The sequence below is a fragment of the Chenopodium quinoa genome, unplaced genomic scaffold (genome assembly GCF_001683475.1).
Source record: "Chenopodium quinoa cultivar QQ74 unplaced genomic scaffold, ASM168347v1, whole genome shotgun sequence".
Taxonomy (NCBI): domain Eukaryota; kingdom Viridiplantae; phylum Streptophyta; class Magnoliopsida; order Caryophyllales; family Amaranthaceae; genus Chenopodium; species Chenopodium quinoa.
Genome location: NW_018745003.1, coordinates 4410133 through 4436690, shown reverse-complemented (window position 1 = coordinate 4436690; position 26558 = coordinate 4410133). Strand labels below are relative to the sequence as shown.

At 33.3% G+C, this 26558-nt stretch overlaps 3 protein-coding genes across 8 annotated transcripts; 1 reads left to right on the top strand and 2 right to left on the bottom strand.

The window, feature by feature from the left end:
- Nucleotides 1-564: 564 nt before the first annotated feature.
- LOC110708010 (calmodulin-binding receptor-like cytoplasmic kinase 3) lies at nt 565-6286 on the bottom strand. 2 transcript variants are annotated; one of them, XM_021886107.1, is made up of 7 exons: nt 6044-6286; nt 4496-5264; nt 3954-4270; nt 2433-2592; nt 2256-2345; nt 1447-1745; nt 565-1207 (listed from the first exon to the last, which is right to left on the bottom strand). In XM_021886107.1, exons 2-7 carry the CDS (start codon nt 4809-4811, stop codon nt 1001-1003), a joined length of 1389 nt encoding a protein of 462 aa, XP_021741799.1. In that variant the 5' UTR covers nt 4812-5264; nt 6044-6286; the 3' UTR covers nt 565-1000. The 2 variants fall into 2 exon arrangements, with proteins under 2 accessions (XP_021741799.1, XP_021741798.1); XM_021886106.1 differs by having other exon boundaries at nt 4496-5188.
- Nucleotides 6287-11532: 5246 nt separating this feature from the next.
- Nucleotides 11533-20001, top strand: LOC110708009 (probable sucrose-phosphate synthase). Of its 3 annotated transcripts, XM_021886103.1 has the most exons (13): nt 11533-11997; nt 12196-12285; nt 12927-13153; nt 14558-14621; nt 14705-15418; nt 16320-16433; nt 16631-16762; nt 16866-17042; nt 17164-17217; nt 17308-17370; nt 17483-18406; nt 18492-18619; nt 19370-20001. In XM_021886103.1, exons 1-13 carry the CDS (start codon nt 11815-11817, stop codon nt 19647-19649), a joined length of 3150 nt encoding a protein of 1049 aa, XP_021741795.1. In that variant the 5' UTR covers nt 11533-11814; the 3' UTR covers nt 19650-20001. The 3 variants fall into 3 exon arrangements, with proteins under 3 accessions (XP_021741795.1, XP_021741796.1, XP_021741797.1); XM_021886104.1 differs by lacking the exons at nt 11533-11997; nt 12196-12285 and having other exon boundaries at nt 13028-13926; XM_021886105.1 differs by lacking the exons at nt 11533-11997; nt 12196-12285; nt 12927-13153 and adding an exon at nt 13941-14088.
- Nucleotides 20002-21304: 1303 nt separating this feature from the next.
- On the bottom strand, nt 21305-25717 carry LOC110708008. Of its 3 annotated transcripts, XR_002508628.1 has the most exons (4): nt 25083-25717; nt 23710-24074; nt 21987-22020; nt 21305-21583 (listed from the first exon to the last, which is right to left on the bottom strand). XR_002508628.1 is itself a non-coding variant. In XM_021886102.1 (3 exons), exons 2-3 carry the CDS (start codon nt 24071-24073, stop codon nt 21519-21521), a joined length of 429 nt encoding a protein of 142 aa, XP_021741794.1. In that variant the 5' UTR covers nt 24074; nt 25083-25714; the 3' UTR covers nt 21305-21518. The 3 variants fall into 3 exon arrangements, 1 of the variants encoding a protein (XP_021741794.1); XM_021886102.1 differs by lacking the exon at nt 21987-22020 and having other exon boundaries at nt 25083-25714; XR_002508627.1 differs by lacking the exon at nt 21305-21583 and having other exon boundaries at nt 21717-22020; nt 25083-25714.
- Between the last annotated feature and the right edge of the window lie 841 nt (nt 25718-26558).

Genomic DNA, 26558 nt, shown 5'->3' with positions numbered 1-26558 from the left:
TAAAATTATTTCATTTTTTAAGGATAAATTGATAAATTGTAGTTGTAATGTGGAAGCTTCTAATATTCAAATTTCAAAATTATCAAATATGATAGCTCCAAAAAAAATAAAAATAAAAAAATAAAAAGAGATAAAAAAAGATGACATCATCCTTGCATTTAGGCGGGAAATTTTTTATTATGAGAGTGACGTGTGGACGATAATGACGTCAACAACGTTTTGTTTTAGTAATAGTTTATAGATGTCATTTTCATGAATGAAGTCATTAAAAAAAATAAAATAATACATAATAATAAATTTAAAAAGTGAAGCTCATTTAAATAACAAATTAGTAGTGGCTTATTATTAATAATAATAATAATAATAATAATAATAATAATAATAATAATAATAATAATAATAATAATAATAATAATAATCTAGTAGTAGCTAAACATTGGAGCACAAGTAATAATACAAGTAATTTTTTGTGTTGGCTTTGGCTACTTAGTATTTGTCGGGTTACAGATTTTGACAACATTCTCTCTCCCAACTTCTTAAATATCGTGCAAAAGAATATCAATCAACAAAAACAAACCAACGTAGTTTTATAAAAAATTCAATCATTCATAAAGAAGTTGTGTCAAATTACATATGACCATTAGGTTTGCCCCAAAAAAAGAAAAAAAGACCATCAGGTATACAAAAAAAACCATATTTGTCGAAGTCGGGTTACATACAGATTTTGACCATTAGGCATACCAAAAAATGAGTAGCTTAGGTACACCCTTTGTAATTGTTATATTACATATTATCAGAGTTACACTAGAGGACTCTATTGAAGCAGCAAATTTCCATATTCCTTGTATAATGTAATATAACATCCCAATGAATGGTACTTGTATTTCAATAAATGTTGAAGCATACAGATCAAGCTACTTCTCAACATGAAACAAATGTGCGAGAAGAGGAAATGCACCATTATACGTCGAAGTAGGGAAGCATGAAAATCCCTCATCATCTACCCTCGTCTTGACCTCTGATACTCCATCCTTATAGCCCACAATTGTTCCCCAACCGATTTCATGTCTGGCCGATCAGCTTTTCCGGGTGCAGCACATTGAAATGCTAAACAAATGATCTTCTTGAGTATTTCTACATCTACGCGTTCATTCATTAGTGGATCAACCAGCCTCAGCACATCACCTTCATTGTAGTTAAAGAAAGCCTGCAGAAAGTTTTTTTTTAAAGGTGGCATTTTAGGATATCGAGATTTGCATATCTTCCACATAACATCCTGAGTTAATTTGGGGGGTGAGGGGAAGGGGGGTAGGGGGTCGGGATGAAGGGATACTTCAAAGATTTATGGGGTTGAGAATTAAAGCGAATATATGCAATGGTAAGTTCCGGTTTTCAGTCAAACTATCACAGAACCAAAAGAATCTGGCAAGAAAATAAGAGGCTTACCCATTTGATGGTTACCCTCTCTTCAATAGGTTTTTTGGGTTCCACAGGATGACGTCCAGTCAGAATTTCTATAAGCAAAACCCCATAAGAGTAAACATCACTTTTCGGGGTGAGCTGAAAGGTCTTCATATACTCCGGATCAAGATATCCGACAGTCCCTTTGACCTTGGTTGAAATATGAGTCTGCTCACCCTCAGCAGGACCAACTCTTGCAAATCCAAAATCGGCAACTTTGGCCCTTAAATTCTCGTTCAAGAGAATGTTGGAAGACTTCACGTCTCTATGGATGATTTGTTTCTCTATAATGATCAGCAACCAACGATTAGAAATGAGAATGTTGTAAGGAAAAGAGAAATCAATGGATGGACATGACAAGCAATCTATAATGAAAATATTACATGCTGTGAACATGCAACAATATGATGCAGGACACACCGATTGATTGCATCTCCAAGACCACATTTTGAAAACCTAGAATAATTTTCCCCAACTCCCCCCATCCAGAAAGAATTGTTAAGAACAGATCCACTCGTTTGTTGATACCAGATTTTTGTTTTGTAACATTCAAGTTCCCAAATTTGAAATCTATTAAATTAGATTATTTTGTATTTGTAGATGGACAGAAGAATGAGAAGATATATCCAATCCAATAATCAATAAAAATAGACATACACTTAAAAAGAGCAGTTTTTACCAATTAGTATTGTATCTTTATGTGCCTATATGATACACTATAGTTCTTCTAAAGCATTTAACTTTAGCGCAATTGAAAGGAAAACAAGATTTATATATACAATGGTTTTGCTTACCTGAATATAGATGAAGATACGCTAAACCATGTGCAATGTCTATTGCAACCTCAAGACGCTGCTTAAAATCCAGAATTCTATCCCGCACACCTGTCAAATATAACATCTTAAACATGAGTTTTACACTTCCAAGTACTGAAATTATAATGAAGTATCATATTCCTGAATAAATCTTACCATCCAGATGTTCTCTGAGATTTCCATTTGAAACGTACTCAGTAACTATAAGCCGTTCATTTCCCTTGTCTACATATCCAAGCAGCCTGACCAGGCTGCGGTGCTCAATTTTTGATAGGATCTCGACTTCACTGTTGAATTCAGCAGAGTCAAAGTGTTCCTGTGGCAAGGCAAAAGCAAGTTCTTAAATTAATGTCCTGCTCACTGCCAGGATAAAGGGACGGACATAACTAAAAGTGGGAGCGTTCACAGACATGGCCGAATCATCAAACTAAGTTTACACTTTAGATAACAACAGCAACATAAAAACGTTGTATTCTACTGCCAGGATAAAGGGGCAAAAGCACGTAGAAGTGCTAGTTGCTAAGACCAAATACTAATTTTACACTCTTCATAACACAAAAAAAATTTATATATACAAAAATAAAAAAATTACTCACTGCCAGGATAAGAGGTAAGACTAAGTTAAAGTGCTTGTTGCCAGATTAATACACTAATTTTACGCTCATTCATAGCAACAGCAATATAATTTGGCGGAGGGCCAATGGAAAAAGACAGGCTGTTAGGCTTATAGGATTACATCACAGTCGAAAATTAGACATAACCAAACAAAGGGTTGGCTGAAACACACATGTTTCCAAGCTGTTGCATTTAAAATTTGAACAGTACAATTTTGACCTTCATTCATTTAGATATGGAAAATTCGAAGCTTAAGGAATAGACATGGAACTCAACACATCAAATAACTTTATCCCAATGACTTAATAGAGGCTCCTGCCTTGGGTTTTATGTCCACCAATCCGCAATCCTTTCCCTTTACGATTATAGAGGGACTGTTTTAAATTTAACCTTAATCCAATAGACCAATACACAATAATTATCTTCTACAACATGCTTCCCCGTCTTTTTTAGTTGCATCATGAGGGGGGGGGGGGGAGAGGGGCACAAATGTGATGAGTAGATGAAGAGAGTAATCACATTCATCAGTTACAAATATTCCTTGTAATTTGCAAGGCATGCCAAGAAAGAACTTGAGGATAATATCATATGATCACATCTATAACAAACTCTAAGATTTTCTTATAGACTGTGGAGATCAGACTTTATCCCACTTCACTTTGACATAAAATCCTTAGTTCCTTAGAATCCTATTCAATATAATTGTCAACAAAATAATCAAGCTGACATGCATCAATTTCAACTATCTTGATCTTTAGAGGTCATTTAAAGTCACCAAAAAATCAGACATGTTCTTAGTTACACGTCAGAATTCAATGTGATTGAACAGAATTGTACTGTAAATTGAATTCTGACTTAAAGTAAGTCATCTAAGTATCCTGTTTAAATTTTGCAGAGGTATATTCACGTCAAAGTATGATTAATCTCTAGGTAAAATTCCCAAGTTTTCTTAGGGTTGAACCTCTAGCACAAGTTGATACACAAAGGCTTCTCAATCCATAATGTTGAAAGATATAGATTCATAAAAATAAAATAAAAGAAAAAAATTCTCCCATTCCATACCTTTTTAGCTCTCTTTACAGCAATCCACTGTCCACTAGGTAGCTGGGCCTTGTATACGGTTCCAAAACCACCTTCACCAATCTTAAAGGATGATGAGAAACTATGTGTAGCCTTTGCAATCTGGCTAAAATTAAGATGAACTGATCCAAACCTATCGAGCCTTGGGGACATTGCATATCGAGGACTAGGTGGAGGGTGTCGCGATGGATTTGGACTTGATGGTGGAAATCGCGATGGAGAGGGGCTAGGTGGTGCATGTCGCCATGGACTAGCAGTAACCTTTTCTGGATTTGCCTCAAAGGAGGATGATAAGTCCACTGCAACAGAATCATCAACAGTCAGCCATCTGACAAACTTATAATGCTCTGTATTTGTTTTACAGTTAGCAATAAACATAATATAGAAGATTATTTGAATCAGCATATGACATACAAGCAAAGATGGAAACTTTTCAATAAGTCATTGGGCATTCATTAGAAACGAAACAACCCGGAAAGAAATGATTAGTGGTAATTTTGCCATCACAAATAATTAAAACTTACTTGCAGTTAAATCCCTATGCGAATCAGCAGAGTGAATATCCTTCTTCTTAGGATGACAGCACGGCCACATAAGTAAACAGCCTAAAATTAGTACTCCAGGTGCAGCCATGGCCATAAACTTTGAATAATGGTAGCTATTCTGGTCTTTTTGTAAATGAGCTGCAGGTGGTGTGGCTTCTTCTTCTTTTATGTCATCCCGGAGAAGTTTCCTTCCAGCCTCAGAGGAAACATCAATGGCATACACTTGCAGCCATTGAATACAAAAAGATACGCATATGATGCATATCAGAATTTTTAATGTACAATGGCTACCCATACCTGGTGACCGCTACTAGTAATTGATTGTTTTTTCATACACTCATTTTAAATCAAAGAATGAATTTACAAACCACAACAGTCCCCAAAACTCCACATATACTCACAATAACAATTTAAAAGAACCAAAAACACCAGTACAAAATCAGCTACTGGCAAGGTCAATGGAGATATACAGCAGGACAGCTACAACTGAAATTGAATAGAAGGTCTCTCACTAGAGCGCAATGCCCCCTCTTTTTAGCAAATCATTAAAGAGCCAAGATCTGCAGCTTGTTGCAGTGAAAAATGCCAATTTACATAGGTAATGGATGAAGATCGAAGACTAATGACTGTCGTTTACACCCACAGTCTGAGTTGTCTGCCGCGGGAGCTAAGCTGAGATGAAGAAACCCCAAAAGGTCAGACTACTGGGGGGAAACATTGAAAAATAAGCTAAACCATATTGCAATACCTAAAAAGTATGCAGAATCACATGTTAAAACAAATTATAATGGCTCAACAACTCAATCATATAAAATTTAATGTTAATACAAACTATAATATCCTATTAAGAGTACAGAATTGCATGTTACCCACTGGCTAAACATGTACACATAAGCAGCCAGACTGAAAACACCATACATCAACCACCTCATTATAGTAAACACCCAACTTAATAATGCCTCATCATCACCTGCAAGCTAGAACAAAAACAATGCCTCCGCCCCACGTGCCCGGCCCTCGAGATTAGCTAGGCCGGGCTTAATCAGCCAACAAACTCTATATAAACTAAAATTAGATAACATTTTGAACTATAAAAAACAACCAGCTATAATTACAGGTATGAGAATCACATCTAATTACCTAAAAGAGTTCATGATTGAAAGCACACAAATGATTGCAAAACCCCATTTAAGGACATACATCCAAAATTAAAGTCCAATCTCATAATTGAACGACAATGCAAAAACCATGATCACCCAAAATACCTAAACTAATTATAAAATACACCAAATCAAACATAAAAACTTGCATTATTGATCAAATTCCAACACAATAGATGCTCAGAATCAAAATCTAAGATAAACCCGTATACAAAATCCTAAAAAAAGACAGCAAAAAGTGTTCAAAATCATGATTTGAGATAAACCCATGAACAAAAGTATCCCAAACATTGAATTTTAAGGATCAACTTTCACTTTTAATTGACAAGCAATACAAAAGAAGTGAAAATGGGTGATAGAAATAAACCTGTAAAAGAGGCGGCTGACCAGAGAAAGAGAGAAAATCAAGAACAATTTGTTCTTTGAAGAGTCTAAGAAGAGAAGATAAAGATGAAGAAGAAGAAAGAAGAAAAAAGAGAGTGACTTAGAGAAAAGCTTTAAGGGAGGCAAATAGCTGGAAATGGAGGTGGGGTTATGGTTGATGCAACACCCAATTGGCTGTTGACGCAAATTTTTGATTTTTTATTTTTAAGTCAAGTTGGAATATTTTGACTGTTGGTAGAGAAATTAGGAAAGTTTAATTCACGCAACATCAGGTTTTGATTTGGTATATTCACTTCCATCATTTTGTTTCTCCTTGTGCAAATGATTGATGGTGAATGTTCTTGTAGGGAAGGTATATTTCCGATCCATATCGTGACTAATTTGGTAACATTTTATCAAGTTATGATTAGATTTTTGACTTGTAGGTGAGATTTAGAAGTGATATTTGATAGAATAATAATAAATTTTCAAGTTACGGTTAAATTTTTGACTTGTAGGTGAGAAGTGAGATTCGATAGATTAGAGTATGTGTAGAGTACTAATTATCGAGTTTGAACCAAGTTTTAGTGAATAAAGCTTCTCTTAATCCAAGCTCTAGCAAGAAACCAAAAGCAAAATTAAGCCTCAAGGATAATATTTATCTGTTTGGCAAAATTAGATGTATGACATATTGACGTACATTGGTATAGAAAATTTGCAACAATAAAAAGTGTTACTTCCGTACGGCTTATTACCATTGTGTTAAAAACTTCCAAAATTCAAAGTGTCCAACAATTCAACAAAGGGGTGGCTTTAAAGTATTTCTTTAGTCTCTATATTTGCAATTTTGCATCTAGTCTTAATCTTATAATTACATTGGCTTATTTTTATTAACATCATCACAAAGTAACCCATATAAGTATTCTTATTCAAATTTGACGGTTGTAATATAAGAATTATAATACAAAAGTACAAACACAATTTGATTTTACGAGGTATGTCTCTAATAATTATTAACATGAAAAATCATAACAAAGATGCATTTATTGCAAATATTTGATTCACTGGTATATGTTATCGTGGTATAATATTCGTATTAATTTGATTACATCTTATACAAATTCACGTTCAAATTGAAGATAATGATGATAAAATTACACGACTCTATTCCAAAAGTTGACCTCCAAATTAAACAACGTTCAAAAAAATCAAAGTAGGTTGGGCCCAGTTGGAAACTTGCACGGTATAATGAGAAATTAACGGCAAACGAGTTGTCTATGATAATACGGTGTACTCGACTACATTGTAACAAACCTCAAATTGCACGTGGTGGCGGGAAGTAAACCAACCATTTAATGTGTACACACCCGCACACTTATACTGTTCTGTTACTCAGTATAACATACATGGTCAAGATATAACATACAGTACTTCATTCGTTTTATAAAAATTGCAATATTTTGACAAAATATTTTTATATTTTAGTTACAGGTTTTGTTTATTAAAGAGCTTTTTAACAAGCTTTTAACTTATTGAACACTATTAGAGGTTTGACCATTTTAAAAAGCTAATTTTGATGTTTGGTAAATAGCTTATGAAAAAAGCTTTTTAGGATCAAAAAACTATTTTAGAAAAGCACTTTTGGAAATTAGTTTATTGAACAATTATCTTTTTTAAGTATTAAATACACTGAAATAGCTAACAATAAACAATTATTTACCAAACATTTTTACACAATCAACTATTTACAATCAGCTAGTCAAATAATTTAATATAACCAGCTAGTCAAATCAGTTAATACAATCAACTATATCAATCAGCAGCTAACAACTAATTACAAAACAAGGCCAATGTGTTACAAAAATTTGTAAATGAAGGAAGTATAAGTTATAACCACTTCCGATTGTTTTTAAGTGTCACGGTCTGCTAGTGCATGTAATACTTTTTTAGTTTAATATTGTGTAATAAGCTCAAGGGGGGGGGGGGGGTATGGTTCTTACAAATCTATTAAGTGTGTACCGATCAAATTAAAGTACTTTTACATTATATACTTCACTAATTTACATTAATAAGATGTAAGTGAAATATAGTTGAATATGTATTGGCATTTAAAATTTCGCATCTTGCATTCGACTACTCACTTTGTCCTAAAATAGTTTACATACTTTGACATCCTTAATACGAAGTATAGAGTACTCCATATGTACATTTTAAAATGCTATCTTCGATTAAGCTTTGTTAATCATCATTTTCATCTTAACCCATTATATCAAAGTGTCTTTTAGTCTAATAGAGTATATAATATACTTCGTATGATCTTATTATTAGAAATAAATTTTGTCCAAACTTATTTGAGTTAATAACTTTTAGAAACACTGATAGTCTGATACATATTAGCTATATTTGTTTGAGATAAACGTACTTATTTTACATGGATTTATATTGTATGAACTTATTTGAATTTGTTTAGTTTTAGATATCAAGTCGAAAACAACAAAATGTATGTAAGCAAAGACCTAAGTCATGAATTTGCTCACTTAATATAATTGTCAACTAATTGATAATTAAGTTAATTGATAAACATCATAGATTCACAGTACTGCCTAAAACTACCTTTTTTATGGTGCAAATTCCAGTATTTATTCTGATGTATTGTTCATGAGTGGAGGAAATTCTTGGAACTTAGACAACAAATACATATCAGTTGATAACATGTCATATTCAAGATGCTATGCTTTCCTCTAACACAAAATAGGTTGACTTTTTTTTTTTGTAGCAATTATTGTTAATAACATGAATTTTAATAAGTTAATCAAGAGTCAACGTAACTACACCTAAGCCAGCAAAGTCGTTCCTTTATTTCTTTGCAACTAGTCTTCTGATATTAGCACAAGGTAGAAAAAACTTGACAGATTAATCTTATATTTCTCATACTACGTATATCTTATCTAAGAGTAACTATCAAGTTACAATGCTAGCTCGTCCCCACTAGAGATATTTAGCAAATTGAATAATAAGTAAAATAGAACTAATTGTACAAAATAAATACTCACATACATACGAATATTATTTTATTTATAATTTATATAGACAAAGAGATAACTAGTAGACATCAACCCTTCCGCTTGTTTCTTTTTTGCACGTAATTAACCTTACTAAATAGATGGTTTAATGTTCTTTTAGTGAAAGAGAGGGTTTTCATATGACACATACACTTTCACTGCTAGAGGGTTTTTGCACATAATTTTTTTCGTAATGTTTCCGAGATTTTATAATTTTTTCTAATTTAAAACCCAATTAAGACAAACATAATACAATTTTCAATGATTGAATAACCCAATAAAGAACCAAACTAGGTACCTACAAATGTCAAATACGTAGTACTTTACCACCAAGCTACCAATTGCACTTGATGACTAAATGTTTAATAAAAACTTTATATTCCAAATAGCAATCTACAATATAATGAATAGTTTCATGATGTATACTCTTATATAGTCTTGTTAATAATGGTTCAAAATCATATTGTAGCTAACATGTAAATGCTTGAAAGATACAGTATATGCTTTTTACTAATGATGATTAGATTCATATGAATTGTAATACAATCAACATTTAAATGCTAGCTTAGCATGATTAACACTATCACTTATAATAGCTGATATTACAAGAATTAAAGAGTTTATATTATAAATTTGTGACTGAAATTTGGGGTTCATGCATTATTCTCAACATTTAGTTTAAATAAAAACATGTCCAACAATAGTTGTATACAAATTACAAAATTATTATGTGAAGTTGAGAGTTTGCAATACAATCACGTCTTTTTATTTTGAAATTTATAAAATGTCAAAAATAATATAATTTGAATTAATATTTAGTGTTTTGCAAACCCTTTACTTTATTTTTAAAATTAAATCAATTTTAAGAAGTTTGCCTAACAAATCTTAAAAACAAAAATAAGTGGGGGGCAAATTATAGCACCATGTTTACAATTAATGTCAATTATGCATCATCGCCAAAACTCCGAATGGAATAATACCTCGAATGATTCCTTAGCTATTTTCTTTTTTCCTCGGACCGCTAATTTCAATCAAATATTTATAATACTCCAAACATAGTACGTGGCAAAAGGATACAAGTATAGTCCAAAATTAAAATATCAAAATGGTGAAAATTGTTTATTTATTTAAAACTTTTACGTATGGAAAATGACTGTTCATCTTCCTTAAATTGCGTACGAAGTACCAGGATCTCATCCTCACATATTAGTGGACCAAATTTCAGAAATTTTGATTTACTATTGCATTATTCTTATAGGGAAAATTAGCTAAACTAAATATAAAATGCTAATTAATCAAAAAATAAGAGTTGTTTATTGTAAGAGGACACTAATGCACGGGTATAATATACGGATGTTAATTAGTTCAATTAATTAAAGTTTTGGGTTGTATTTAGTCTAAGATTTGAAATTAATTGAATCCCATCTTTATTAGTGAATTTAATTAATTTTGTCGAAATTTTATAATTTGAGAGACGTGGTTTTATGGAGCTTTTGTCATACCTACTTTGAATAATAATAATAATAAGTATTTGATCATACTATCAATTTATTTAGACCAAAATTGAAAAAATATAATAATCAAAGAAATTACAACACCAAAGACCCCAACAAACTTGGATGATTATTCGCTCAAAAGCGATTAACATAACATAACACATGACATGTTACCTAAAATCATTAATGGTTCCCTCTTTTTCTTTTTAGAATTCTCATAAAACACAAAAATCAGTATTAGTTTATACTATTAAGTTTATTCATAATTTGTTTAATCTTATTTTTTATACACAATTACTTTCAGACCAGCTAAAAAGTCACTAATTGACAAATGCTTAATCACTAAAAGACCCCAACAAACTTGGTATAGTTTCTTGCGTCCCTTCTTTTTTATGGTTTGTGAAAATTGGCATATAATTTCATACAATCATACTTTGCCACATAATCATATTTTAAAATTATAGAATCATAAAATAATTTAGCTTTTACCCCTACATGGTTTTGAAAAACACTTAATATTCATGCTTCAATTCATAATTCAACTAGCTACTTTTTCCGTTTTATAAAATCTTATGCATTGTGTCTTAGATATTTTGACAATAATATTTATAGTTTCATTCTCCATATATCATTATAATGTGTAATTATTAAGATCCCATATGGTGAGATTTTTTCTTATAGAACGTACATAAATTAAACACATTTGTAAGATAAAATATAAAAAATTTCGTAATTTAACTAACTCTCATACATGAGTAGTTTATACTTTCGAAGTACTATTCACTTTTTTTTTGTTCTAAAAAACCAAATTACTTCACTAGATTTACTTAAAATAACTATAAATATAAATAAAAATCATAAATACATCCACACTTTAAATTTTAATATCAACTCGATCCGTGACTAATAATTTCAGACAAAATAAGTCTTTTTTTATATACCATAATAATCAAAATTACCATAATTATACACAACAAATTAATTGCCACTCTCCCTTCTCAACACAACATTTCCTACAACTCTGTGGCACACATACAATTACACACACTCCCCAAAATCAAATCACCTTCTTCTTCTGCTGCACCTCCTCTCGAAAAAAGAACCCATCTTTTTTATACCCTTTTTCAGAAACAAAAGAACCCAGAAAAATCTCAACTTTAACAAGAAGAAAAATCACAATTGCTAGTATTTGGGGTAGTTTCTTCTGATTGACTAAAATGGCGGGAAATGATTGGATTAACAGTTATTTAGAGGCAATTTTGGATGTGGGTCCTGGTCTTGATGATGCAAAATCATCTCTTTTGTTGAGAGAAAGAGGAAGGTTTAGTCCTACTCGTTACTTTGTTGAAGAAGTTATCACTGGTTTTGATGAAACTGATCTTCATCGTTCATGGGCTCGGGTAATTTTTCATTATTTTCATCGAATTTTTTTAGATTGCTGATTTTAGTGTCTTGATCTTTTGATTTTTTATGTGAATTTTGGTAAATTAATCATTTTTTTGGAGTTTTGATTGATCTGACTAAGTGCGGTTGTAATAAATTTAATTTTTTTGATGAAAAAAAAGGTTTCATTTTTGGATGATTTGATGGGTTTTCAGGCACAAGCAACGAGAAGTCCTCAAGAGAGGAATACTAGATTGGAGAATATGTGTTGGAGAATTTGGAATTTGGCTCGTCAGAAGAAGCAGGTAATTGCAATTTTGTTAATTTGATTTCCATTTTGATGATATTTGGGTTAATTGTTGTGCGTTACTAATTATTTGAATTTCATGGAGAAGGCTTTTAGAATGACCGTGAATTTTGGAAAAAAAAAGTAGTAGTAATTGAGACCTTGATGGGTATTTATAATTATGATTTGGGTGTTTGATTATTGGGTTGGTTGGTTGTTCAGTGTTGTTGGAATCGGGAGTGTCGATTATACACTCAGGTGCACCTGATGAGAGAGGCTAGAATGGGTTGTATAAGGGAGGTTTATATAGGGGAGAGATGTGTGATTTTTGTGCTAGTGGAACATGTACTTGGCTAATGGGTAGTGTATAAATACTCCGTACATCATATGGTTAGTCAATTGCTGATTTTGACACTTCTGCCTTTTTCAATAAAAAAGTTTTTTGGTCAGTCAAATTATTCTTGTGCATAAAATGGTGTTTAATGTGTTAATTTGACTTTTTTATTTATATATTTTGAATTACTGTTTTAGCTTATTTTGACTGATATGTGGCTGTTAAGTCAACTCTATTGAATTAGTACTATTTGGGCAAGTGATGCTTGGCTTCATGTTTGGCTTGGTATATACATGTGTTTTTCATGTTTCTTGCTTGATGTACAGCTTGAGAATGAAGAAGCTCAGCGAAAGGCAAAACGCCGCATGGAGCTTGAGAGAGGTCGTCGAGAAGCAACTGCTGAAATGTCGGAGGACTTGTCCGAGGGAGAGAAGGATGTTTCGGCTCATGGTGAAAGCAACCGTCCTAGGTTGCCAAGAATAAATTCTCTTGATGCTATGGAGACTTGGATCAGTCAGCAAAAGGGGAAAAAGCTCTACCTTGTTTTGATAAGGTAATACTCCATGTTGCATCAGAGTTAAGTAACGTGAAGTGAATCTTGAAAGCGGTTGCATAGAGAGCTTTTTTTTTTTCTGCTCGGGATACTCCATATGGTTCTTACTCTCTTAGCAAGCAGAAACTCTGACAAACTTGTCCTAGCTGGCGAATGTACTGTTGTTATTGGGCCCTCTGCAACCAATTTCAGTTCAATTCTACATGTTCCTCAGGCTAAGAATGGATAATCATTTTAAGTATGATAAATTCCTAGAGTGTATTTTGATGCAGCTTTTTTTAAGTACCTGCCAATTGAAAGTGTGTAGAAACTAGAAAGATAAGTTAGCTGAAGCAGACCCTCTATAAGTTTCTCCCTTGTAAAATGGAATTTAATCTTCATATGCTTAGCACGCTCATGATACATTGGGTTTTTAGCTGTATGTACTGTAGACTGGCTATTACAGTGCAGAAGAACATGATGTGTAGAGTCGGACTTATAATTCTCTAGTAACTTGGCAAGCCAAATGAGTTTTGCAGCAGCTTAAGGCATTTTTCTGTATTCAGCTTATGAGGAAGACATGAACATGATGGGTTACTAATTAGATTTTTAGCTGATTGATGATTTTCCAAGCTTGGTTTTCTTGAACTGGACTGAAGTATGTGATCTTAGTAGCACCTTGAAGTAGAATTCCTTGATGAACAGACCCGTTCACGTGTGATAGCATATGATATAAAGCATGGAGATGAGAAATTTAAGGATGCTACTTGAACCGATTCAAGGTCTGTAACTCTGTAAGTAAGATCGAGTTGCTCATTAATTCTTGACTTTGTTTTGTTCTGTTTCAATCTCACCCTTAAAACACCATCATTATCATTCAAGCCATGAGAAATTGCTAGAGCCTCTGATTTTGAACCATTATGCCAGTGCTTTTGCAGCTTCACATCTATATTCTGGTAAGTTTACAACAGAAATATATTCATTCCTAAGGGTTTTTTTTTATTTTTTATCTTGGTTAGGTAATCAGTCACTGACTGATTGTCTTGCTCCATGATAATAAGATCCTTTTGCGCATGATAAATTCTTGCTCCATAGACATCATTATATCTCTTTTTCAATTTATTGTAGATTTTTGCAATACAGAGTGCTTCTTGCAATATTATTTCTTACATCACAGGCTCACTGTGATCCCTCTTATTGAATATAGAATTAGGAGCAGGTTTCTTGTAAGTATTTACAAATATTTTAGGTGTGCTTTGGAATGTTTTGATCCATGCTATATATTTCTTGCAGCTCATTAACTGATAAATTTGCAAAATATTAGGGTGCTTTTTTTTCTTTTCTTTTTTTTCTTTTTTTTCCTTTTTCTTTTTTCCCACTTTTATGTAGTGTGGTTTAATTTTCTCCCCACTTGTTTATATGCAGTCTTCATGGTTTGATACGAGGTGAAAACATGGAACTTGGTCGTGATTCTGATACTGGTGGTCAGGTAACATTAATCCAAGTTTGTGTGATTCATAGCTTTATCTCATGACAAACAGACTTATAAGTTTTTCTGCCTTTGGATTACAGGTAAAATATGTAGTTGAGCTTGCAAGGGCTCTTGGTTCAATGCCAGGAGTTTACCGAGTTGATTTGCTAACTAGGCAAGTTTCATCTCCTGATGTGGATTGGAGTTACGGAGAGCCAACTGAGATGCTGAATCGGACAGATTCCAATGGTTTTGACGATGATAATGACGATGATGAGATGGGAGAGAGCAGTGGTGCTTACATTGTTCGTATACCTTTTGGACCTAGGGATAAATATATCCCAAAAGAAGAGCTTTGGCCTTATATTCCAGAATTTGTTGATGGTGCTTTAAACCACATAGTCCAGATGTCCAAAGTTCTAGGTGAACAAATTGGTGGTGGGGAAACAGTTTGGCCAGTTGCTATTCATGGACATTATGCTGATGCTGGTGATTCTGCTGCTCTGCTCTCTGGTGCTCTAAATGTTCCGATGCTTTTAACAGGGCATTCTCTTGGCCGAGACAAGTTAGAGCAGCTCCTCAAACAAGGTCGAATGTCTAAAGAGGACATAAATAATACATACAAAATGATGCGTAGGATAGAAGCCGAAGAGCTATCACTTGATGCCTCTGAGATAGTCATAACTAGTACAAGACAAGAAATAGAAGAGCAGTGGCGGCTCTATGATGGGTTTGATCCCGTGCTAGAACGTAAACTCCGAGCAAGGATGAAGCGTGGTGTAAGCTGTTATGGAAGGTTCATGCCCCGTATGGTTGTAAGTTTCACTGAAACTGGTAGTGGTATATAGATCTAACGTTTATGGCCAGTTGGTTGCTGGTTTTTTATATATTGAATTTTTGGATGCTTGAATAACCACTATGATAATGAGATTCATGACAACTGTAATCTGAAATCTTTTTGGTCTTGTTGATCATTCTTTGAATCAAAGCTCAAAACACTTTTCCTAGCTGATTCTTTTCAAAAAATTTATTTTCAAATTAGGATTTTGGCTGACACATGTGGCTGGTGAATTACGGTGCATGTGTGCCATGCATAGTATAGCATTCAGGCGATTTGTAGCTGTGATCACATATTGTGTTACTCATTGTGTCCTTAAAAAAGTCTGGAACTCTACCAAATCTTTCCACATGATTTGCGTCTTTAGTGCCTGATGCTGAGTTGCCTGATGCTGCAGTTGACACTTCTAGTATCTAGCGGCAGTTACATTACACTTTCACCTGTTAAGCTTTCTGTTATGCTACTCAGTATATACTAGTACTCATTACGGAAAACAGGGCTTTTTACAATGTTTCATAATTTTATGTCCTTTGTATCTCATCCCGGCATCTCGTGGCCTTTCCTCCAGATGTTGCCACTAAAATTCATCTTGTACAGAATAAATAACCTTTATTTTTTATAAGCTGGCAAGGTGAAAATGTTTGGGACACTTGATGAGACATGCATTGGCTAAAAGATCTTTGCTGATCAGATTTGGTCTGTCTCAAATGACATCATTGAATCGCTGTTTTTAATGAATATAAACTTTTTCCCTGATGGATTTAGGAAAACATGTTAATATTTTGCTCCATCTGAGGTCACCACCCAAACTGCTGGGTTGCATATTACTGTACTTCACTTTTTTTTATCTGCTTTTGAAAGTTTGTCATGTTGTGCAGGTTATTCCTCCTGGAATGGAATTCCATCATATTGTTCCACATGAGGTTGATTTGGATGGTGAAGCAGAAGAAATTGAAGAACATCCCACATCACCTCCGCCTATCTGGACTGAGGTCTTATACATGCTCTCTTTTTCCCTTTCGCAGCACTAACTTTCCTCCTTTTCTTTTCTTTTCTTTTTTTTTTTTTGGCTATTTGTTTATGGTTGGATGCTGTTTCTCTAACATTATGCACCATAGCACCAGTTTACACCCTTATATTGCACCTTCTTGTTTCTGAGTTTAATTTATTGTATATATTTGTTTTGCAGATAATGCGCTTCTTTACTAACCCAAGAAAACCAATGATCCTTGCCCTTGCTAGGCCTGACCCAAAGAAGAACATTACGACTTTGGTCAAAGCATTTGGCGAATGCCGTCCATTAAGGGAGCTAGCTAACCTAGTACGTTTACTTCCATGATATTATGTTTTTATAGTTGAACTTCTTAATGATGTCACCTCCATTATTTTTACTAAATTGAATTTTTTGCCTTTGATATTTGCAGACTCTTATTATGGGTAATCGGGATGGTATTGACGAGATGTCTAGCACCAGCTCTTCAGTTCTCATGTCAGTGCTTAAGCTAATTGATAAATATGACCTTTATGGTCAAGTTGCATATCCCAAACATCACAACCAAGCTGATGTTCCTGAAATTTATCGTTTGGCAGCAAAGACGAAGGTACTTAAGCATAACTAAGTTTTGACTTTTGTATGATCCCTTATTTTGTCAGGTAATGTTTTATCCTCTGTCCAAAAGTAGCAATCCGATCTATTTTTAAATGGTTTCTGTATCGGTGCAGGGAGTCTTTATTAATCCAGCTTTTATTGAGCCATTTGGGCTAACTTTAATAGAGGTACTTATCTAACTTGGCAAATCTACTTATAACTTTTTTTGCACATATTTTTCTCTTGTGGTTTTGGTCAGCGTTTATTACTTCTTGCAGGCAGCAGCTCATGGTTTACCAATGGTCGCTACAAAAAATGGAGGCCCTGTTGATATCCAGAGGGTAATTTAGCTAATGAAACCAGTTCACTTTTCTGAAATCTGTTGCTTTTTCTACATTAAGGCTGTGTAATTGTGTATTCTGAATTTTCATTTTAACATAAAACTGTTAACAGGTTCTCGACAATGGCTTGCTTGTGGATCCTCATGAGCAGCAGTCTCTTGCTACTGCTTTGCTGAAGCTTGTTGCAGATAAGCAATTATGGGCAAAATGTCGGCAGAATGGACTTAAAAATATCCATCTGTACTCGTGGCCTGAGCATTGCAAGACATACTTATCTCGAATAGCAAGTTGCAGACAAAGACAGCCTCAGTGGCAAAAACCTAGTGATGAAGGGATTGAAAATGAGGAGACTGAATCTCCAAGTGATTCGTTAAGAGACATAAAAGATATATCTCTAAATTTGAAATTCTCAATATCATTAGATGGAGATAAGGGTGAAGATGTTGAGAGTCTCGGAAATGATGGCAAAAACAATCTTGAGAATGCTGTTATGTCATGGTCAAAGGGTGATCCCAAAGATGCTCGTAAGGCTAGGTTCTCGGATAAAGGAGATCTGGCTTCTAGTAAATATCCAGCTTTTAGAAGGAGAAAACATATATATGTTATTGCTGTAGATGGAGATTATGAAGATGGACTTTCTGATATTATTCGAAGGATATTTGATGCTGCTGATAAGGACAAGACTGAAGGTTCCATTGGGTTTATATTGTCAACCTCCTATTCTATGCCAGAGATTCAGTCATATCTGCTATCGAAGGGCTTCAATCTTAATGATTTTGATGCATACATATGCAACAGTGGCAGTGATTTGTACTATTCATCTCTGACCCCCGAGGAGAGTCCTATTGTAGCAGATTCAGATTACCATTCACATATTGAATACAGGTGGGGTGGAGAAGGCCTCCGGAGGACTTTGCTTCGCTGGGCAGCTTCAATTGCTGTAAAGAAAGATGATAACGAAGAACAAGTTGTCACTGAAGATAATGAAGTTTCTACGGATTATTGCTTTGCTTTCAAGATAAAGAACCAAGATAAGGTATTTTTTATAAGATGAAACTTTGAATTGGTGTTTAAACAGAATAGTTGATGTCGATTATCATCTATTGCTTTCCTCATGGCAGGTTCCCCCTAGCAAGGAGCTCCGCAAGTCGATGAGAATTCAGGGTCTTCGCTGCCATGTGATCTATTGTCAAAACGGGACTAAAATGAATGTGATTCCCGTACTGGCATCTCGTTCTCAAGCCCTCAGGTAAAACTACCCCTGTAATATGGAATTGCATTTTTTGGTAATAAATCTAGGGGGTTTTACTATAACTTAAATTTAAAATATCGTCTACATCTATTAACCTCTTCTGCATCCCTTGACGAAGGAAACAAAGCTTTACTATTTGATGATATACATTTTTTTTGCTGAGAATCTCACTTTTTCTAAAAACCTCAGATAGAACCTGTACAATTTAGGATATGTATAGGCAAACCATAACATAGTGAGATTTTAGGAGCTGATGAAGTTATATTTCTGTCCCAGAGCTAATTTAACAGATACTGTTCTTCATTTGATTTCATGGTCTCATTGTTTAGGGTATGTTTGATTTACCTAATTTTCTTTTATATGAACTTGTCAAACCTTGTTAAGAGTTGGAAATTGAATTTGGGTAGCCCTTATTTTCTGTGAACTCGTTTGTTTGTACTTAATCTAAATTTAGTGCATCTGAATCTATCTTATTTGATGTTGTTAACCCTTTTACCCCTAAATTAGTGGAAGAAATAAGCCTGTAGTCTGAGTACATTTTTTTTTACTGTCATCAATTAGTTCAGCCAAAAATCCTCTTATTTCTTGCTTTTCTAATGTCAGAACTCTCAGAAGGTTATTATTTGGGGTTCCCTCTCTTGTTTCAACCTCATCCCCCCAAAAAGAGATGAAAAATATGATGTCCAGAGACCTGGTAGGTTGGTGTTTTAAAATCCGTCTAACCTGCGAAACATAATTAATATTCAGGTATCTATATGTTCGTTGGGGCGTTGATCTGTCAAAGATGGTGGTCTTTGTTGGAGAATGTGGAGACACCGATTATGAAGGCTTGCTTGGTGGAGTCCATAAGAGTGTAATCATGAAGGGAGTCAGCAATAAAGCATTTAAGTCTCTCCACGCTAACAGAAACTACCCTCTTACACATGTTGTGTCGCTTGACAGCCCCAATATTGGAGAGGTGGGGGAAGGGTGCAGCAGCTCTGAAATCCAGTCCATTGTGACAAAACTCGGAAATTCCAAAGCCTAATCAGAAATCTGCTGTATGGTCCAAGTCCCAGAAACATCATGTACTGCTTTTGATATAATTCAGAATCACAGTTTTTACAGTTGGTTCAGTAGCGATTAGTCGCTTAATAATCATATAATTATACTACCACTGTCAAAAAGTAGCATCGGCCCAAGTGTAACAATAAAGGTGCAAATGCTAGTATGGAAAATGAGTACTAGCTGCACTTATTCTATCCCTCCCCTGGATTATTTCCCTGTTTCATGTACTAATTTTCTGAAAATGTACAGCATAGTGAATTTTCTTTAGATTTGTGTTTATTTCATTCATTCCTGTAATCCGAAAATCTGTTCGACGTGGTGGTTTCAGTTTTCGAGTGAGCTCCAGTGCTTAGTCTGGTATAATACTGAAGCATTCATTATCTCCTGTTTGGAATAAGTGTCAAGTTGATGAAAACAGTATGCTCAATGTATCTCTTAAACGTTTCAATTTAATACTACGTAAAATGGTTTAGTAAGGTGGAAATGATGCAAGAATATAATCAGAATCTTAATAATGTAATAGCGGATTTACTACCTCAGTTTTAAGTTAATATTATAAAACTACGAGACGAATTTCATAAGATCCTATTTGAATATATTTTTACTTGGATATATATCTTAAATCTTGGTTAAAGTGAACCATGTAAAAAGTGAAAAAGTCAAATAGCTGCAACAAAAAAGAAACAGAGATAGTATGTGAGTTTCTCCATGTGCCAGCTTGGCTTGTGCTTGGGAGATTTGTGTGATAACGTCGGACTTAATTTGAGGCCGAGTCGCAACTGACTGTCAATATTATGAGAGATTCGTCACCTACAAAATCCCTTGCATTTCTTTTTTATCTGTCGTAATTATTTTTTTTAGTTTTGATTTTCAAATATATTTAAATAAATCCTACATGTCATACTAATAATTAATTGTCGCTTACGTGTAACAATAAACGTGCAAATGCTAGTATGAAAAAGGTGCAAATGATTTATATATTAGTTAGACCCGGCAATCTTGACCCAGACCCGATGACCGGACCAATGACCCGAAATTGACTCGAAAACAATGACCCGAAATTAACCCGGCCTGACCTAAACCCGACTCGATGTGGAGTTGACCCGACCTTGACTCGAAACTCGAAGTTGACGATTATACTCGACCAAAGTTGACCCGATACCCAAAGTGACCCGACCCGAATTTGACCCGATACCCGAAATGACCCGAACCGAATGGACCCGATACCTGAATTGACCTGACTCGATTTTAACCCAAACTAATTGACCCGAATATACCCGGAACCCAAAATGACCTGAACTAGAACTACCTTATACGCAAAATGACCTAAATCGATTTAGCCAGTATTACGCGCGTGACCTGAACATGCCCAAATTGAAATAGCTTGAACCAAACCGACTTGGTTATTAAAACTTTGTTAGTAATGTGTAACATTGTAAGTGAATAATTTACATATTTTTTGTATTCCTTTTCTTAATTCTTTTCACCATTGTGTTAAATTTATAACAAATTGGAAAAACGATTGAAAATTAATGGCCATACTATAAGATCTATACACCAAACTTGTAGAGTTTCACCACAAGATTAATAAAAAGTTGCTAAAATTTCAGTGAGTAATTGTATGCAAAAATAAACTTGAAAATCAAGCTCCAAAACATTAGTTCAATAGCAAATTAATGCTAATTAGTCACAACTTTCACAAGTGTAGAAATAAAAGTGGTACAATAATTTCCACGTCAACCTTTACATAACAAAATGTTCAATATTACAAGTTCTAATTGACAAAGATAGCAACCAAACTTATATTCTAACTACTGTACTCCAATATTCCACCCTAAAATTGTTGACATCAAGCACGTGTTTCGGTTGGAGCCCAATCCACATAAGAACCAACAAACCCATCATCTTCATTTGCTACATAAACATAAAAACAAAAATTACTATAAATTTACAAATATAATGTAAAATATATAATTTAAAACCAATAATATAATCAAATACACTATAAGTGCAACAATAAAGGTATACATATGTTAAAAAAAAAAAGCAAAAGAGAACATCCAACTACGAGTTGTTATTAAAGCCTCCACATTTTTAAGAATGTAAAAACTTTTCCATTTATTCAATATTCGACTTCCTATGCTAAAAGTTGATTCCGAAGCAACTGTTGTCAAGGGCACAGCCAAAATATCTCTAGCAAGATGGGAAAGCTCTTTATATCGATGTTCATTTTCTTTCCAAAAAGCTAATATGTTAAGCTCCGCCGTTCGACCAAGTTTAGGGTCCTCGAGATAAATATCCAATATTGACCTCTCACCTAAAGTAGAAGAGGCCTCTTTATCGTCATATGACTGAAATTAACATTAGAAAAAGCAAAATTTAGAAATTACTTAAATAAAAAACCAGAAATTGGAGACAAAAAAGATAAACTAAACACAACAAGAACATAATGGAAACAGGAAGAACACCAGATAAACTAGAAAAAACAAATAAAAACCAGAAAAAAGAAGATAGTTGCATAAAAAAATTAGAAAACAGAAGGTACATAGTTGCATAAAAAAAAAAAAAAAAAAAAACAGAAGGTAGTTTAAAAAAAAAAAAAAACTGAAAACATAATGTAGTTGCATAAAAAACCAAAAGACAGAGGGTAGTTCCAAAAAAAAAAAAAAGAAGGTAGTTGCAATGTAAAAAAAAAAAATTAGAATGTATTGCAGTTAAAAAAAACAGACGAATAATTTCCGCAAAATAGTCAAATTTCCGCTTGTAGTTTCCATATGAAGTACTTGTGGAGGTTTTGGAGCTTGAGGCATTTCCCGTGTTAGTGTTGATGTTCGGTGTCGTTGATGTTCCATTTTGGGTATATAGCTTGTAAAACTTCTCCAACTTAAATTGAAGATCACTAACTCTCAAGGTAGCCTCTACATCTCCAAATATCTTTCCATAACAAAACTTTAACAAATATAATTTGCAACGAGGATCAAGAATCACAACAAATGCAAATAACATGCTATAATTATCCTCTTCTGAGTTGAACCAATACTTGTCAAACTTGCTCTTCATTTCTACTGCCATTGTCCTCAAAATAACATCATCATCACGCTCCAACTCCATCAAAAGCATAAGAATTTTCCAAACATTCCCGAAATACAGATTTGAGGTAGGATAATCACTTCCCCAAAACAACTCAGTTATCTCATGAAACGGTTCTAAAACATCCCGAATTTTCTGAAGTAAATCCCACTCTTCAGAATTAGGACAACAATGCTGAACTTCAGACATTTTCCTAAAAGCCTCACGATATAAAATAGCCCTATCAAGCATCATGTATGTAGAGTTCCACCTTGTTGGAACATCAACCCACAACGATTTTGTTTCTTTTATCTTAGCTAAATTCACACAAGATCGGAAAGTATTTTTTCTTGTTTTAGAATATTTAACACGCTTCACACAAAGTTTTACTTTCTCAACAATATGTTCAATGACCTTAAGTCCATCTTTAACAATGAGATTTAATACATGTGCAACACATCGTACATGAAAAAAAATCACCATTGTACAACAAAGCTTCTCTTGCAAGTAGAGTTTCTTTGAAATAATCTTGCATTCTATCATTACTAGAGGCATTGTCTAATGTGAAGCAAAAAATCTTATCATCAACACAACAGTATACATGGTTTTTCCGGTGTGTGGTGAGACAATATGACTGAAATTCAACACTGTACTAATTAATTTCCATTTATCATCCACATAATGAGCAGTCAAACATAGATATCCCTGACAAGAGGTCCACATATCACATGTCAAAGAGATACGACTAGAGACTTTACGAAGAGTTTCCTTTAACCGAGTCTTCAAAGTTTTATGCATTTTTAAACAATCAGCTTTAGTAGTATTTTTAGAAATGAAATTTACTTCATCATTTAAATATGCATGAATTTCTCTATTACCATCATGTTCAACCCAAGAAAAAGCATATCCATGTTTTATTATGGCTTTAGCTACCAAGTCTCTATACACCTTCTAGTCAAAGATCACTTTACCTTTGTTTCCTTCTTGGTTTTTCAAATGTTTCGCATATGCGCTGCATTTTCTAAGATATCTTTGCATATTTTGGGTTCCATAATGGGCATCGGAAATGAAGGAAGATTTATGGCAATGTTTGCAAATTGACCTTTGTTTCCCATCACTAGATTTTGCCTTGTCAAGTGTGAGAAATTCTAGCCAAACTGAGCTCCGTTTCTTATCTAAAGCAGCAAGTACATGTTGCATAGTGTCAACATCCACATTATTGCTTTCAATTGTAACTACAGGTGAAATAGCAACATCGGCTTCTTCCTCTGGTGTACAATCATAGTTTATTTCGTCTGGTGAATAAACAGGTTCATCATAAATAATATGATCCATGCTGCATAAAAAAAAAGAAAAAAGAAATTAGATCATTAGTCCATTGTTAATTTGAATTGACGAATATTTCATGATACAGAGACAGAGTACATATTGTGAGTATATTTAGAGTACATCAGATTGCCACAAAATTAAGTTAAAAGAGTATATTAACATGATTTGATAAGATAACTAAATAAGCATAACTCAGTTTAATAATTGAGAAATATAAGAAAGGCAAAGGAAGCTAGCTGATGATTAAGAGTATTGCAGACAACCTTAAAATCAGCCTGTAATTACAATTAACTAGCGTTTAAGTACCATCCACATAAAACAAAATGCAAAGGATTTTTCAATAAACCAAGAGCAGGGGTGTAAAGAATACTTAGACCTTATACTAAGACAGATTATAGGAGCAAAAATTCAAAACTACTATTAGTTATTTAGTTGTAAAGACTCTAATTTATGAACTTAGACTAAAGACTCTCATTTCTTAAACCAAATAAGGAAACTACTATTAGTTGTAATTACAATAAACTTATTAGATTATCAAATTGTGTTTGGATTTTAACAATTAGAAAAATAGAAAATGCCAATTGCTTTATTATGTCGTGATTTATAAACCTTCTAAAGATAGTGGATTTCCTATTAATCTTCTAAAGTGGATTCCCACTAATTCGTACAAAGGGGGGGGGGGAAATGGAGTACTGCAATTGGTAGGATAGTAATAGAGGATGTTTCAAGCAACCCAAAAAATGATAGAATCCCTTCATAAAGCTTCCAATTTCAATAATTTCATAGTAATGAAAAGAGGTGGAACAGATTAGAGAAAGTGAAGAACGACAAGAAGCAAGGAAAAGACAGCTTCAATATAATGAAAGCCATTTCTAAGGTAAATATCACTAATTTCAAAAACACCAAACTGATAAATACAACCCTAACCAAATTGATACCAACTTACCCAAAATTAATTTAAAAAACCTAATTACAGATAATAATCAAATTTCAGATATAGAAGAGAGAAAATTACCTTAGATTTCCCCACAATAAATGACGGAAAACACTTGATCCTGAGGTGAAGCAGAATTGGTGAGGATCTAGCTTGGTAAGTGAGATGGAGTGAGTAAAGAGAGAGAATGGAGTGAAAAACAAGAACGACAGAACAAATTAGGGGTTTTGATGTTTTGGGTAGAATGTTTTTTTTTTTTTTTTTTTTTTTTTTCGGGAAATTTTGGGTGGGTAGAATGCTTTCTGCCTCTCTCTTAGTTAGTGGAGTACTGGAATATGATATTTTTACTTTTTTTGTTTAATTTTTTGTTATTTTTATTTATTTTGGTAAATTTGGAGTAATAGACAAGGAGAGAGTTTTTCCGCTAGTATTTCACTGTTTTGGTTCTTCTAAATGAATTTTGCTTTTGGAGGGATGAATTTCCCAAAAAAAATTAACCAAAATAAATCTTCACTTTTAACTTTTGCTGTTAATGATAAACATATCTAATTGTAACTTTATATCCGAATGTCTTGCTAATTAAATTTTAAAATGTAATATAGTTTGCAACAATTACCCGACATGTGGTCGTCGGTCACTAGACATATTTTAATTTAATTTTTTCTCTTACAAACATACATATAATACGCAACAATGATCATATATCCTTAAAATACTATATAAATAAATTTATTCATTACATTAGATGTAGTGTTGTAAACTATATAAATTATATAATTGAGTAATAGACAAGCCAAAAGTAATACGAGCATAGGACAACCTATACCGAAGACATGCCTTAAACTAAACAACCTTGTTATGATTTTTGCTTGATATACATAACTAGAATTAGATTGACTGAATAGGTTTTAGCAATAAGCTAATAATACCTTAATGGTGTTAATTTGCTTTATTATTACTCAAAACATGCAAAAAGCGTTTCTATTGTAACATCGTCTTAAATAATATGTAATTTTGTAATTCATAAAGATTTCCACTTAATTAAAAACTGACGCTTAGTCGCTTATTGTTATTGTTACTCACTTTTCTTTTTTTAAGTGCTTAACCGAGACTTTTTTTTTTTAAATATCTAAATTGGGATTTCATACTCTATTATAATTTGAGTTTATAATCAATGTTAGTGATTTACTCATAAGAAAAAATATAGTCTACTAAACTCTACTTTGTAAATATTTATTATTAAGATAATGAGATTGTCACATTGAATAGTTTGTTAAGATTCAACTATTTTATTTGTATACTTATTGATAATTACAAAATATTATTTGTCAAAGTTTTGCACGCATATGCATTATTGCATAAGTGTCCAATGAAAATGGAGTACGTAAATAAAAACAAAGGCACTATTATAGATGATAATAATAATAATAATAATAATAATAATAATAATAATAATAATAATAATAATAATAATGATTATGATGATGATGATGATGATAATTAATGTTACAATATTCTTGTAATAATGATGACAACAATAACAATGATATTAACACA

Coding starts and splice junctions, on each gene's coding strand:
- LOC110708009 (XM_021886103.1), top strand. CDS start 11,815: ATGGCGGGAAATGATTGGATTAACAGTTATTTAGAGGCAATTTTGGAT. Junction 12,286..12,926: donor TGGCTCGTCAGAAGAAGCAG/GTAATTGCAATT, acceptor CTTGATGTACAG/CTTGAGAATGAAGAAGCTCA. Junction 16,763..16,865: donor TAAGGGAGCTAGCTAACCTA/GTACGTTTACTT, acceptor TGATATTTGCAG/ACTCTTATTATGGGTAATCG.
- LOC110708008 (XM_021886102.1), bottom strand. CDS start 24,073: ATGGATCATATTATTTATGATGAACCTGTTTATTCACCAGACGAAATA. Junction 21,584..23,709: donor AAACCAAGAAGGAAACAAAG/GTAAAGTGATCT, acceptor ATGTTTATGTAG/CAAATGAAGATGATGGGTTT.
- LOC110708010 (XM_021886107.1), bottom strand. CDS start 4,811: ATGGGTAGCCATTGTACATTAAAAATTCTGATATGCATCATATGCGTA. Junction 2,346..2,432: donor TCTCAGAGAACATCTGGATG/GTAAGATTTATT, acceptor TATATTTGACAG/GTGTGCGGGATAGAATTCTG. Junction 1,746..2,255: donor GTATCTTCATCTATATTCAG/GTAAGCAAAACC, acceptor TGATCATTATAG/AGAAACAAATCATCCATAGA.